Source organism: Drosophila tropicalis, unplaced genomic scaffold (assembly GCF_018151085.1).
Source record: "Drosophila tropicalis isolate 14030-0801.00 unplaced genomic scaffold, ASM1815108v1 contig_158, whole genome shotgun sequence".
NCBI lineage: Eukaryota > Metazoa > Arthropoda > Insecta > Diptera > Drosophilidae > Drosophila > Drosophila tropicalis.
The window spans coordinates 9685149-9698674 of NW_027172602.1; the positions used below are offsets into that span (position 1 = coordinate 9685149).

General features: G+C 42.5%; 3 protein-coding genes and 1 long non-coding RNA gene across 5 annotated transcripts; 2 read left to right on the forward strand and 2 right to left on the reverse strand.

The window, feature by feature from the left end:
• Positions 1–588: 588 nt before the first annotated feature.
• On the forward strand, positions 589–3632 carry LOC137586695 (mitochondrial ornithine transporter 1). The gene is made up of 4 exons (XM_068302826.1): positions 589–1431; positions 1660–2106; positions 2990–3095; positions 3161–3632. Exons 1-4 carry the CDS (start codon positions 963–965, stop codon positions 3450–3452), a joined length of 1314 nt encoding a protein of 437 aa, XP_068158927.1. The 5' UTR covers positions 589–962; the 3' UTR covers positions 3453–3632.
• LOC137586687 (FAST kinase domain-containing protein 5, mitochondrial) lies at positions 3289–5773 on the reverse strand. Its single transcript, XM_068302817.1, has 2 exons — positions 3827–5773; positions 3289–3765 (listed from the first exon to the last, which is right to left on the reverse strand). Exons 1-2 carry the CDS (start codon positions 5666–5668, stop codon positions 3676–3678), a joined length of 1932 nt encoding a protein of 643 aa, XP_068158918.1. The 5' UTR covers positions 5669–5773; the 3' UTR covers positions 3289–3675.
• Positions 5774–6473: 700 nt separating this feature from the next.
• On the forward strand, positions 6474–11437 carry Hmr (Hybrid male rescue). The gene is given in 6 exon segments (XM_068302843.1): positions 6474–6913; positions 6979–9393; positions 9463–9804; positions 9867–10336; positions 10339–10498; positions 10561–11437. Coding segments are annotated over 6 exon segments (3855 nt in total). The 5' UTR covers positions 6474–6906; the 3' UTR covers positions 11022–11437.
• Positions 11438–11757: 320 nt separating this feature from the next.
• Positions 11758–12834, reverse strand: LOC137586715 (uncharacterized). 2 transcript variants are annotated; one of them, XR_011033819.1, is made up of 2 exons: positions 12311–12834; positions 11758–12162 (listed from the first exon to the last, which is right to left on the reverse strand). It is a non-coding gene; the product is annotated as an uncharacterized lncRNA (long non-coding RNA). The 2 variants fall into 2 exon arrangements; XR_011033818.1 differs by having other exon boundaries at positions 11758–12253.
• Positions 12835–13526: the final 692 nt, after the last annotated feature.

Below are 13526 nucleotides of genomic sequence, written 5' to 3' on the forward strand. Positions count from 1 at the left end.
TGATAATAACATTAAAGCGTGAAATGATCTACATATATATACTTGAAATGAACATAATATAACAATTAATGAAGAAAGTAAAAAGAAACCTAAAACTAAATTATAATAATAATATTAATACTAAAGCCGATTGATGAAGACACATGGAAAAAATTATAATAATAATAAAAACAAACGAGATGAAGAACAATACGCTGATCCAAATGATATATACATATGGCGTAATCAAATTATCGATTATAATAGAAATAAAAAAGAAAAATGAAAAAACTGACAAATTATTTGAAATGAAAGTAATGCAAAACAAGAAGAAATAATTGTTCATTCAATGGGATTTCAATGTAATTCAACTTATTTCGGTTTAATATTTCAGAGTTTCGGTTAAGGGTTTTAGTTTTGTATGGATTTCGTCAAGTTCCTTTGTGTAAACGTTTTGAAAATTTTCTATAGTCTACTTCAAGGGTGTTTAATTTTTTCATTATTTTCTAGTGGTTTTTCCTGACAGCACACAGAGCATATGGCAGAGAGGTGAGGCTAAGTCCATGATGGAAATCACAAAAGGTGACAGAATTTTCCCATCTCACAAGTGGTCGATGAAAACAATGTTTGAAATTCTCATTGAAATAGTTCTCATTTGATGTAAGGACGACGTGGCAACTTTTCATTTTATATCAGTTGCAAATTCAAAATTCTTGTTAAACAAAATGTACAAAAGTTTCGATTTTGATCTGCAAAGGCAAAGGAAACCGCAACAACAGAAACACCATCAACAACAACAGCACGTACCAGGAAAGCGTGCTCGTCTTTCGAGTTCACGTTAGAATGACGTAATTGAGCAAAGAACAAAAACAAATACTGACCAACCGAGCAAATAAGCAGCGAGTGCGAGAGTAAAACGCGGTCGCACACCCACTCACAAACACACACATTTATACAGACACCCATCAATAGACACAACAATCATGACGCCGACGCCGGCAGAGGCAGTGACAGCAGCAGCAACAGCAACAAAGCAAAGAGCAACACAATGGAAGAGAAGAGCAACAACAAGAACCCACAAACACACTTTAAAGAACATTGAGAATGAGCCACCACCACCAATCGGATCTAGTAGTGTGGGCAGTGGTGTACTGATAATGACGCCGGATCAAATTGCCGAAGCATATGCAAAGGCCTTAGAGGAGGCCGAGAAGGGAGACGACATTGGCGACGATTCGGAATTTGATGACGGCAGCGGCCGCAGCGGCTCCGTACGCCGACGATTTGGTTCGCTCAGTTTACTGTCAGCTCTTGAAGCGATCCGAGACGGCATCCTCCGTGTAATTGGCAACGTGTTGAGAAAAATATTACATTTAGACATGCATGGCGGCAATACCGGCAACAATATTAACTTTGTCGAAGGGCTTATAGACTTTATCGCCGGTTCTCTCGGTAAGTACATTGTTAAATACACAATTAGCATAAAAGAGAGTAAGAGGTGAGAGAGAGATAGAGGAAGAGAGAGAATATAACATTTGCTCTTGTGATCATTGATTGTTTCTAATTAATGAAATCAAAGAAGAAGAAATGTGGTTCGATCTTTAAAACGTGGAGGACTCCCTCTAGATCCGGCATCAGAATATGTTTTCACATTTGAGTTTTTGTGTTTTGTTTTTGCAGGCGGTGCGGCGCAAGTCTATGTATCCCAGCCCCTGGACACTGTCAAAGTGAAGCTCCAAACCTTTCCCGAGAGCTATAAGGGCATGTGGGATTGCTTTGTTAAGACATATCAGAAGGATGGCGTTATGCGTGGTCTCTATGCCGGCTCAGTGCCCGCCGTATTTGCCAATGTGGCCGAAAATTCGGTTCTATTTGCCGCCTATGGTGGCTGTCAAAAATTTGTCTCATTTATGGTGGGCAAAGAGGCTAGCAGCGAACTGAGTACCGTTGAGAATGCATGCGCCGGATCACTGGCCGCCTGTTTTTCCACATTGACGCTCTGCCCCACTGAGCTGATTAAATGCAAACTCCAGGCACTACGGGAAATGAAGAATTTGGTTGAGCCCAGTGCCTCATCGGATTTGCGTACACCATGGACCCTAACTCGATACATTTGGCGAACAGAAGGTGAGTGCTGAAACGAAATGAAAGTGGAAAGTGGTCAAAGCCAAGGCTAAGGTCTCTTATCGTTAAAAATTTCTTGAAAATAGATTCTGATCTGAAAATTGATTGCTGATTTCAAAAAGAAGAAAAAACACAAACAGAAACTGTTTTGTGGCACGCGAATTAGATTAGATTATCTCGGTTTCTCTTCATAATTTATATTTAATCTTCAACACAAACACATGACTGTAATTTCTGTGTACCCTTGAGGGTTGAGTTGTTGCCAGAGGGAACTCATTAGAATGAGTTTTAACAATTGTCAATGATTCCATTCAGATAACTGATCTCAACAAAATTCGTATTGAATCAAAATTCTCCATATTCATGTTCAGTTTGATTGCAATTGACGATCGAGAGAGAGACGGGAAGAGATTGAGTGAAAGTGTGTCTTTAAGTGGATAATGACAAAAGGAAAAGGGAATATGTATATATTTATTATCAGTCAGTCTGTCAGATAAATTCAAATGGAAATTTACTGCATCTCTTTGAATGGCCTCTCCATCATCTTCCGTTGTTGTTGCTTAGTTTAGCTAATTCATTAAAGATCAGCAATAATGGTCCGATTGGTGGCCAGTGACGTCTTTATTGTTATTGTTATTGATTTTAGGAAAGCCTCTACTCTCCTTATCATCATCCTTAACGAAAGCTAATCATTATTATAAATAGAAATCTTGGCCTCACGTGCCAACGTTTGTGGGGGGTTTCAAAAAATAACTAGTTATTTTCCATTCAGTGGTCAAGCACTTGACCCCTTACTGATCGGAAGTTATAAACCATTGATTAATAATATTTCATTATCTCTTCCTCTCCCTGTCTTACTCATTCATTCATTCTCTCTCTTTGTCAGGCATTCGTGGTTTCTATCGCGGATTGAGCTCCACATTTATGCGTGAAATGCCTGGCTATTTCTTTTTCTTTGGCAGTTATGAAGGAACCCGGGAATTGCTACGGAAGTGAGTAATGGATGTTAGTGTTTATTTTGTGTTTAATGGAATTTCTCTTCTCTTTTTGATTGTAGGGAAACACAGACCAAAGACGAAATTGGACCATTACGTACAATGATTGCTGGTGCCTTTGGAGGTGTATGCTTATGGACCTCCACATTTCCGGCCGATGTTATAAAGAGTCGCATACAGGTGAAGAATCTAAATCAGAGCATGTTCGCCGTTGGTGCCGATATTGTGCGACGTGAGGGCGTATTGGCCCTTTATCGTGGTCTATTGCCCTCAGTTCTTCGCACCATACCGGCAACGGCCACTTTATTCGTGGTTTATGAATATACAAAGCGTGCCCTACATGGAACTCTTTGACCCTTGTTGAAAGCATCATCGTTGGCATCATCATGGAGGACATCGTCGTGGGCTTGGCTGCGGGCAGCCATCATCATCGTTATCAACAAAATAGACATCATCTTAGGCTTAGATCTTTTTAGTGTTGCCAGTAAATTTGTTATACCATGTGACTACGATACTAAAAACAAAAACACCAAAGAGCTTCTCTTCTCCTCCAGTTACCTTCAGAGTTAGATGGTTGTTAAATATTTGCATCTTGCCGTAAACGACGTTTTAAAAAGTTCTGACGATCCGCTGTAGTTTCCAATGACCGCCATTCATGCCAATAGATCTGGAATGATGCAGGAATGAGATAAAAAGGGAAGTGGAATCCGGCACATGTCATTACTTACCACAACTGGTTTATGACCCAATTGCCGAAGCTGCCTTAGCTTCATGGCAAATTGGCCCGTAAAACGATTCTTTTCTCTTATCACATTGTTCCATCCGGCTATTACAATGGCCACAGTGTCTACATTGGCATTTGCTGCGGTCTCTTTACCCAGTAGATGTTCTCTGGTGAGCACAATACCACTATAATCCGCAGGACAATCGGTAGAATCAATAGCTATCGATCGCTGTTGGCCACGATCATAGCAAATTACTAGATCACACCTCTCGTAGTTGGGTAAAATGTGTTTAAAACTTAAACCGCGAAACAGTGGAGCGGCTGTGTCACGAATCTCTACCAGGATTCGATCTGTGCTATTCAACTTGAAGCGTCCATCGTTGGCGGGAATATATTGGGTATACATTTTGCCCATCTGCTGACGTTGTTTGTCGGTGAGGCGGGGTCCTTCATATTTTTCACCCAGCAGCTGGGCAAAGGTGTCCAGGTGAAAATAATCCCTGCCGGGCAGGCCACTGGGATATGTGTGGCGTATGAAACGCGGCTCCATGGCCACTTCTAGCAATTCCAAATCGTGAATACCGCGCATCGAGATGAATTGCAGGCAATTGGTAAAGCAGCGTGGATGGCGAACTATTTCGTCCAAACGTTCACGCAAAAGTTGCGGCAGACGTTGGATTAATCGTTGCTCCACTTGCGAGGAACTTGTGAAGTTGAACAAGCCCATGGCCAGACAAATACGTTCCATATCCTTGAGACGGGTCTCGTCCAGCTGCCGTTCAAAACGTAATAGAATCTTTTCAATTAGTTCATCATTGCAGGTCTGGAGTTCACATCCCAACAGAGCCATGTGTAGGCAAGTTAGCAGGGACACACGCTCTACTTGTGATTGCAGAGAACGGAGTAAGCGATGTAGAGCCTCGACCTGCGGCAATTTACTGCTATATCGTAGAACCTTTAGCATGGCCACCAAAGTGATATCCTCCACCGTATCCAGTTCAGCCTCCAATCGTGTATACAGCTGAGCCAGTAGCTCAGGATTCCGTATGGGTGTCTGAGTCTTAAAGAATCCCATGGCCATGACACCCAGTTCCTGGAGCGTCATATCGTTCACACAGCGAGCCAGATTCATCTCAAAGTCAAACATCTCGAATACAGGACGTCGCAGCAGGTTGCACAGAAACATGGACTGCACCAGCTGCTCCGGTGGCAGTTTTCTCACTTTGCGTCCAAGCTTCCGCAGGGCCTGCCAAACGTACTCACCAATCCGGGCCAGACCCAATTGATACCAGGCATCGCTCACCAGGAGCAATTGGTTGGTAGGCCAGCGCTCAATGCGTCTACAGCATTCAATGTCCAGAGTGTTCCACAGTTCCATATAGTTTGGGGATTTTGTTGATTCGGGTGAGGGCAGTCGGCTCAGGCCATGCAAAAAGCCCAACAGTTGGTCATCAGTGAAATGATGCATCTGGTCGCAAAGATTGCGTACAAAATCCTTGAAACATGGTTCACTTAACTGAGTATTTGTGCTCCGACAATGCTCTACTAAGCCCAGAAAGTCGGCATACAGGGCATTCGGATTTTCATCCTGGCGGTTCGCTCCGACCAGCCAGCCCTGCGTGGTAGTCACCTTGGTACTGAGTACTCCACCAGCCACCATGCTACTCCTTAATATTTGATATGGTTTACTGGATTCCTCCAGAATCCCATGCGCATATTGATTCTCCTTGTCCACAAACATTTTAGCCGGCGCGGCCACTGAGGTACGAATATGCCGACACAGGAGACGTCCTGACGTCGCCCTTTGACCGACGCCCATCCACAGCCATCGTGTTCTGTTCCACATGGAATTACCTATCAGCTAGGTGCTAACCAAGTTTTAAGTCATCAACAATTTAAAATGTGTTATGAAAGTCAACAGGCCAACCGGCATGCTGTCTGTTAGTGATGGCAAATCAACGGGCAAAATAAAAACCGCTTAACAGCCAATAAAAAAATGATTTACCTCCATTTACTTAAATTGAATAAATGAACGTTGCAAAAATTAAATTTTTAATATGTGCTTAGGTAAGTATTTTCGCATTTAAATAATATATTTTATTTGTTTTCATTTGATATAAACAAATAAATCAGCTTTGAACGGAATTTAGCGGTTTTTGATCGCCTATGAGCAGCATGCCCACATCACACTTCATTATTCGCAGTATGGGAAAATAACGGATGCAATGCTCGTAAGTGAAAGGGAGACAGCTTAAAATTAAAATCATGTGTAAAAAATGTATTTAATTTGAGTTTGACAGAAAACCAAGATTCAAAGAAATTTATACAATTTCCAAGAAGATGGAGGCACCAGCCGAGAAATTCACCTTCACAGAATTATAACTCAGTGTCACTTTGTGTGTTTAGAAAGTGAAGAAGAAGAGACAAACATCCAAAAACTAAACCAAAAAAAAAAACTTTCCAGCCCTGCTGACCGCCATATTGAATAATACCTATTTCCATCAATAAGTTTCCGATAACAATCTCGTTTGTCCATCGCTACATAGTATCATGAAACGGTCACACTTTAAAAAAATGTAGATATAGCTATCTCATTTTCTCTCACCTGTAACGGACGTCCAACAAAATACAAAATTATAATTGGTTTCGTAAAAGAAAATTAATTAATGCGATTTTCAATTAAACGTGCTGTTCTGTCGTAAATGAACTCATAAACCATAAATTTTTGTGATCAAACATTTGTCTATCGATATCGAGTCGACTATCAGCTAGAGATGGTAGACTATATATGTATTTGAATCGCCGTCCCTGTGAGAATTTGGCTGTCTAAAAAGGAAGCCGCAACTAATATAGTATCTTTTTTTTTTTGCACTGCGCGTTGTGCAAAATTAAATTGGCGACAACAAAACGATTCCTTAGCCAGATTAGACGTTTTTTTTGTTTGCCGCGAAAGATTCATCTATTTCCCGGAGGTGGAGGTCGGATTGGGTAGGCAGGCGTATGGAACGTCTTCTTAATTCCATTAAATTTTACGGTTTATGCTTTCAAAGGGCGCGAAGTCGTCGACGTGGATGCTAAAAGACCATGGAGAGTAAGTGGCTAAAAGTTTCCAACGGACACAAATATTCAAAATTGACTGATATTTTCTTTCTGCAGAGGAGCACCCAATTGCTGAGGAAGAGGAGACTGAGGTAAAGCCAACGGAGGAGGAGCTCTCGAATCTGAAGCAGCAGACGAATGTCCTGCCCACAACATTGGAAAAGCTAAAGTTGGAACGACGTCTAATTGTTTTGGTTGGCAAACAAGGCGCCCTCTATGATACGAGTCATCCACGCTTCACTGATGACTTGTACAAGGAGGAACTGTGGCAGAGCATAGCCAATCAATTGTCCCTAGATCTGACTCAATGCCTTAGCTCTTGGGCAGAATTACGCTATAAATATCAGAAGCATGTGCGCCGTCTTCGCAATTATCGACGGATGATTGTGCAGCCTATTGGCGCCGCCAATCGGCGTCGTCGTCGTCCGGTCATGCTACATGAAGAGGATATGATGTTTCTTTATGATCATGTAGCTAAATTGCCTCTGAAACGTACGCCCAAAATGCCCGTAGAAAGTTTAGGAAATGATGAGGACGATTTGGAAGTGGTGGTGACTAATCCTGCAAACGAAATAATTGATGTTGATTTGATGGCCGACAAGGATGTCAATGAATTCCAGTGCACTGAAGAGCATCGGCGTCTCGTTGAGGCGGTTAAGTCCTATCCGCAACTCTACGATATCTACCGCCCGGGCTATGATAACTATCGCCATCGTGGCCTCATCTGGGGCTCCATATCGAATGAGTTACGCGACAAGGCCACCAAGCTAATGAAACGTTGGCTCTATCTACAGACCCGTTACGAATGGGAGCTGGGTCGCACCGTAAACGGGGTACAGAACTCGGAGCTGTGGCATCTGCTCTCGTTCCTAGCTCCCCATGTCCATCAAATGCCGAATACGGTGTGCAAATCATCGCTGTATTTGCAGAATGGCTGGTTTGATCCCATCGAACATTTTCGCACAGTCACAACGCTAATTAATACGATCAAAGGGATGCCCGAGTTGTTGAAACTGGTGGATCTCAATATACCTGTGATCCAGAAATTACCGCGCTATCACGACCTCTGGCTAAAGGTCGCCAGCGTGGTGAATTGCAGTTATCAGAGATGTGAGATAACTTGGCTGACACTGCGCTGCTTCCATCAAGAGCTATCCGAGATGCGTAAATGCGGCTATTTACTACAGGATAAATGGTATTTCGAAAATGTCATCGGCACCATGTACAAGCAGATGCAGATGCAGCAACAATTGCCAATGCATCGTTTGAGCCAATCCATGCCAGCGAGTTCAAAACACAAACCTAATGTTGGAACAGGAACATCGACAACACCCTTGGCAACCTTCAGTATGCTGACAAGTCCAATGAATAACCCAATGCCAACGGTAAATCCACCGCGTCTACCATTAGCCATAGTGTATCCACCATCAGCGACCAAGGAGTCTACCAGTACCAGCACCATCACTACCACCGCCACTACCACCATCACCGCCGCTGCTCAACTCACTGGTAATCCCAACATTAGCATATCCAAAATTTCGGCATCTATTAATTTGGTACCGATCAGTGTTAATTCCAATACGAATCCCATTGCATCACCCTCATCAACGACATCAGGAACGTCAACATCATCACCAGGATTCGTCACTCCAATATCCTTATCAGCTTCAACTTTGGCCAATACACTGACTCCAAATGGATTTACCCCGTTGCCTATTCCCACCACAACGAATGCCATTCAAAGTGTGATGCGAAATGGCCTGCAGGTTGTAGTGCGTCCACGTGCCTGTCCATCGACTGTGGCGCCGCCAGTATTGGCACCCATTGCTGCTGCAAATGCTCCAGTGGCTATTATACGTGGAGTACCCATACCCACCACACCAACAGCCGGCCCATCTACACTATCCGCCGCTACAACCAGCACTGCGATGGCCTCAACAACGGCAATACATAATGTGGCCACTTTGTTGGGCTCTCCTGTGCCAAAGATGCCCAAACTGGTGCCAATTACCTCCGTTCGGACTGATAGGGCGGCTGTAGCTAAAATAAACTCAGCCACTGCCCAAATGCCCCAATCGTCAACAGGAACAGCTACAACCACCCTGTCCGCCGATGGAGGATCATCAGTGGGTGGTACTCAATTGGTAAGAGTCCATCAAAGCGCTTTAAATAGTGGCTGGGATGGGCTTGGCCCAGCGAACATTGCCCTTGCCACCCTGCCCGCCATAGCACCCGCTGTTGAGTCTCCATTCAGTGATATTAAAGTGGAACTTGTAGAGAGTCTTGAGGCTGGCAATTCATTGCACGTCTGGAGCAATAGCCAGGTCTTTCATTATCATTTGAATATGTCTCGAACTGGATCATTTATACGTGAAATTATGGCCATACCGCAGCTCCATAGCAAGAATCCACAATTGATATGCAAATGTGCCGAATTTTGGCAGCAGATTTCCAAGAAATTTCATATGCCAGGTAAGTGTAATGATCTGTCTGATGAGTATCCATTAAATTATAGAACTTCTTCGTCTTCTATTCCTTCAGAGGTGGCATGTAAGGCCTGTTGGAGTTTTCTGCTGGAAAATATGTCAGTCTTTCCCAAAATAGCCTCCATGTCGGACCTAATGCGTCCCATTAAGACCAGTATCAAAGTGTGGGAGAAATCACATCGTCTATTTAGTAAATTTGATGAAATTGCGCGCAAATACCAATGGATGCATTACAAGGATAAGTTGCCGGCTCTAATGCAACATTTCTCCCGTTACGATCATCTATATTGGGAGTTGCGCAAGCCACGTCCAGGCGAGCCGATTCCAACTCCACAGAAATACACAGAGCAGGAACGTTTAGAGGTATGGCGTTCGGCGCGTGAAAAATTTCCCAACAGTAAGTCATCACTTAAGAATTTCAATGGAATCGAGCGGTTATAATAAATCTTTGTGTTGCAGTGAATCATCGTGACATTTGGTCCATGTTTAAATTCGCTTTTCGCACCTATATGGAAGATCTGGAGCGGGGCGTTGAGAATCCTTGGCCACAAAACTGGTGGCAGGCATTGGAACAATTGAAATTTCTTGTCGATGTGCGTTACCATCCGCTGGAGCCCTACTACTACATTGTACATCAGAAATTTCTAGAGGAGGTGAAACGATGTAGTATATATGAGTCCTTGATGAGCGGCTCTACGGACAAGAGCACTGCTATTTCCTCAGTTCAAATGAACAAAATGAGTCGTTTCTGTATGCCCTGGGATACGGAGGAGGCGAAACGTTTGCTAACCGGACGGTTGACCACCACATCATTGTCATCCATAAATGACAATGATGTGCCTCCCTATCGCTGCCGGTTATACATGCCCCCGTGGTGCCCGCTGATGGAATACTCGATCCAAGACGAGAACGTCAGCCGGCTGCCGAAGATTTGGTGAGGCATATGGAGCGCACATCACGACCACTGCCCACCATAAGTCCTTATCAGCTAACCCGTGTCTTGCGTGATCATCCGCATACCTTTGAAAAGGCCACTACGCTAGAGAAGCGTACGGCTTGGGTGAGAGTTGCCAAGGATCTGGATACCACAGGTGGGAAACTTTTGGCGCCCTCTTTCCCTGAATTATTCTAAAGTTATTATCTTTTTTTGCAGTCACCGAATGCCGTTTGAGTCTGCAACATGCTCTACGCGAGCTCCGTATTCTAAAGGTTCGTGATCCCGGCTGTCGCTCTCCTCTGAATCACAAATATTATCGCCATATGGGCGAAATCTATCGTCTAGTGCGGCCACATAGCTCACTAACAATGCGCAACGCTTTGGAGCTCAATAAGACGCCGTTAGAGAACAAGGAAACTATTTATCCAGAACGATATATACCTGAGATCAATATGATCACCTGTAAGCCAAGGCTAGTCCTTAAGAATCTGGCCTTTGCCATGGGCAATTTCAGTATGGTGGTCCAGGAAGAGCTTAAAGTCAAACTGAAGCAAATCTTCGCCAGATACGCCGAAGAAGCCAATCTCACCTGGCCCATAGATGGGCCGATAAAGCGTAAAACTAATGGAGCCACCAATAATTCTGTGAAGCGATTCAAACCGGACACGAATACGTAATGCGTGAATCTACAATAAATCTAGGAACCATGTAAACGCACATTAATCCTAAATATCTAAGTAATGAATATCTGTGTCTTTTTGTATTTTTTTTAGTTTTTTTTTTTTTATGTATATTTTTTGTTTTTCTTTTTTTTTTTTTTCAACATGCCATTGTTTTGTTAGGTAAGGGAGTACTTTGTCTGGCCTAATAGTAACTTCAAAAAATCGAATTGAATATATATTATACTCAATCAATTAAAGAACTGACCGATGTTAATATACGATATATTAATTATAAATTGTATTGTCATTTTGTTCAATGTTAGCAATTGACTTACTTAAAGAAGTTTAAAAAATCTACAACTTTTGCTTTTGATTTTTTTGATAAGTTGAAAAATAAAGTTTTGTGCAAACTGATTAATATCCATCACAAATTACTTCTAAAGTCGTATTGTCTTTTTAATAAGTTTATTTTCTGTTAAAAACTTGATTCTTTGGAATTTTGTGTAAATATATATTGCTTCGATTCAATATTAATGCTCAAAGTACGCCTAAACAAAGAAAATTAAAGCGGAAATTATAGTCTAGAATAAGTATATAAAGAAAAGAATTGAAAACGTGTCTACAAGGACACATCCTTCTTTCTCTGCTATCCACAGAGCTGACAGTTTTTTTTTATTAAGAAATGATAAATAAAAATATACATATATAAATTTAAGCTTCTAGTACCTTGAGACTTGAGAAAATCAACAGATTATGCGCATGGCAAATAGCTTTAATGTGTTATATGTCATTACATGAAAATGCAATCATAATGAACCCGCCTCCATCTCCACCTTCACTTTCTCATACTCTCACCCTCCGTCTTGCCAAGATGCCCGTTTTTACGATGATGATGTGTAAGTCCGCACAAATTGATGCTGGACAATTGCCAAATGATTTGATTGCAGGATGGGGATGATTGTTATATCAGACGGTAGTTGATTGCTGGGGTTTGGGGCGGGGGTTGGACATTGTTACGTTCATAAGATGTATGTAAACCTATAGATTTAGCAACAGGATGAATGCTGCACCTTAGCCGGATTGGCCTTAACTCGCACACTGCTGGTTAAGGATGGACGTCTTTTTGTTGTGACCACTGATGAATCGGCCCTAGAATCTAGTATGCGTGGTGCAATCAATCGATTATAGATCATCACCGACATGTTGGTGAATATGTCTTGCACATTCAAATCACTTTTCGCCGAGGCCTCAAAGAAAGGCATGTGCAATTGAGCGGCAAAGAGAGCAGCTGTCTGGTGACTCACCTGACGCTGGCCCAGGGCATCACATTTGTTGCCCACTATCATTATATTGACACCCTCCGCCGCATGCCTCTGAATATCCAGCAGCCAGCTATCGATATTATTAAAAGTTTCACGTTTCGTTGTGTCATAGACCAATATTATGCCATGTGCTCCCCGATAGTATATAGCTCCCACCGAACGGAAACGCTCCTCACCTGCGGTATCCCACAGTTGTAGGTCCACCAAATGCCCGGACAATTTATGGGTATGCAAACGAAAATCGATCCCCACCGTACTCTCAGAGTTATCCATATAACGATTCTCTAAAAAACGTTGCAATAGGCAAGTTTTACCAACTCCCGAATCGCCTAACATTAGGATCTTGAAAGTGTATTTTCTCTTACAGTCCTCCATGTGGTCATAATCCTTTCCCTCACGCACAATTTAGTGTGTGTGATAGTGAGAGTGTGTGTGTGTGTATGAAAAATCACAAATTTTGTAGTGTTACACTTGTGTAAGAATTTAGTTTATAGTAGATTTTGAGATATATTTTGACGTTTTCTTCACGGGATACAAGACTTAGCAATACATCAAATAAATATTTAAATAATATTTTTTATACATATGTATGTACATAAGTCTTCGCGGCTTTCAAAATATAATTGTTTGCATGCTTTAAGCAAGGCTTTCCTATTAGAAGAATGTTTGCTCCATTCTTTTGATAGTTTTTCGGTCCAAAGGGCCATTTCGTATTAGACATCCTGCCCCTTAGTATGTTCTTATCGTCCAGCTGCTATTCAAGAGTCATAAAATTAACATTAAAATGTGATCCGCGGGGTCAAAGGACCCCCATTGCCCTCCTTGCTGCTGCTGCTACTGCTGATGATGATGATGATGACGAGGGAGGGCAATAATGTTTGCTCCCGGTGATTAGCGCAATTAAACAGGTGCTCACAATGATGTTTCCAGTGGATTAAGCACACAGCCCCATACGATGAGGATGCGTAAGTCCTTGCTAATAAGCGCCACATTAGCAGCATGCGCCACCATCGTCCAACCATTCAACCATCAAGTCATCTATCCATTCGCATTCACCTCAAGTGTCGGAGGGTTGATGTTCAAATTCCATTAGCTCTTGTCTGAGCCGAGGGATGTCTGGTGGGTGGGCGGTGGGCGTTGGGTAGATGGCCTTTATGATTTGTAGGTGTTGTTTGCCGTAAGATTGGACCTGTAATTA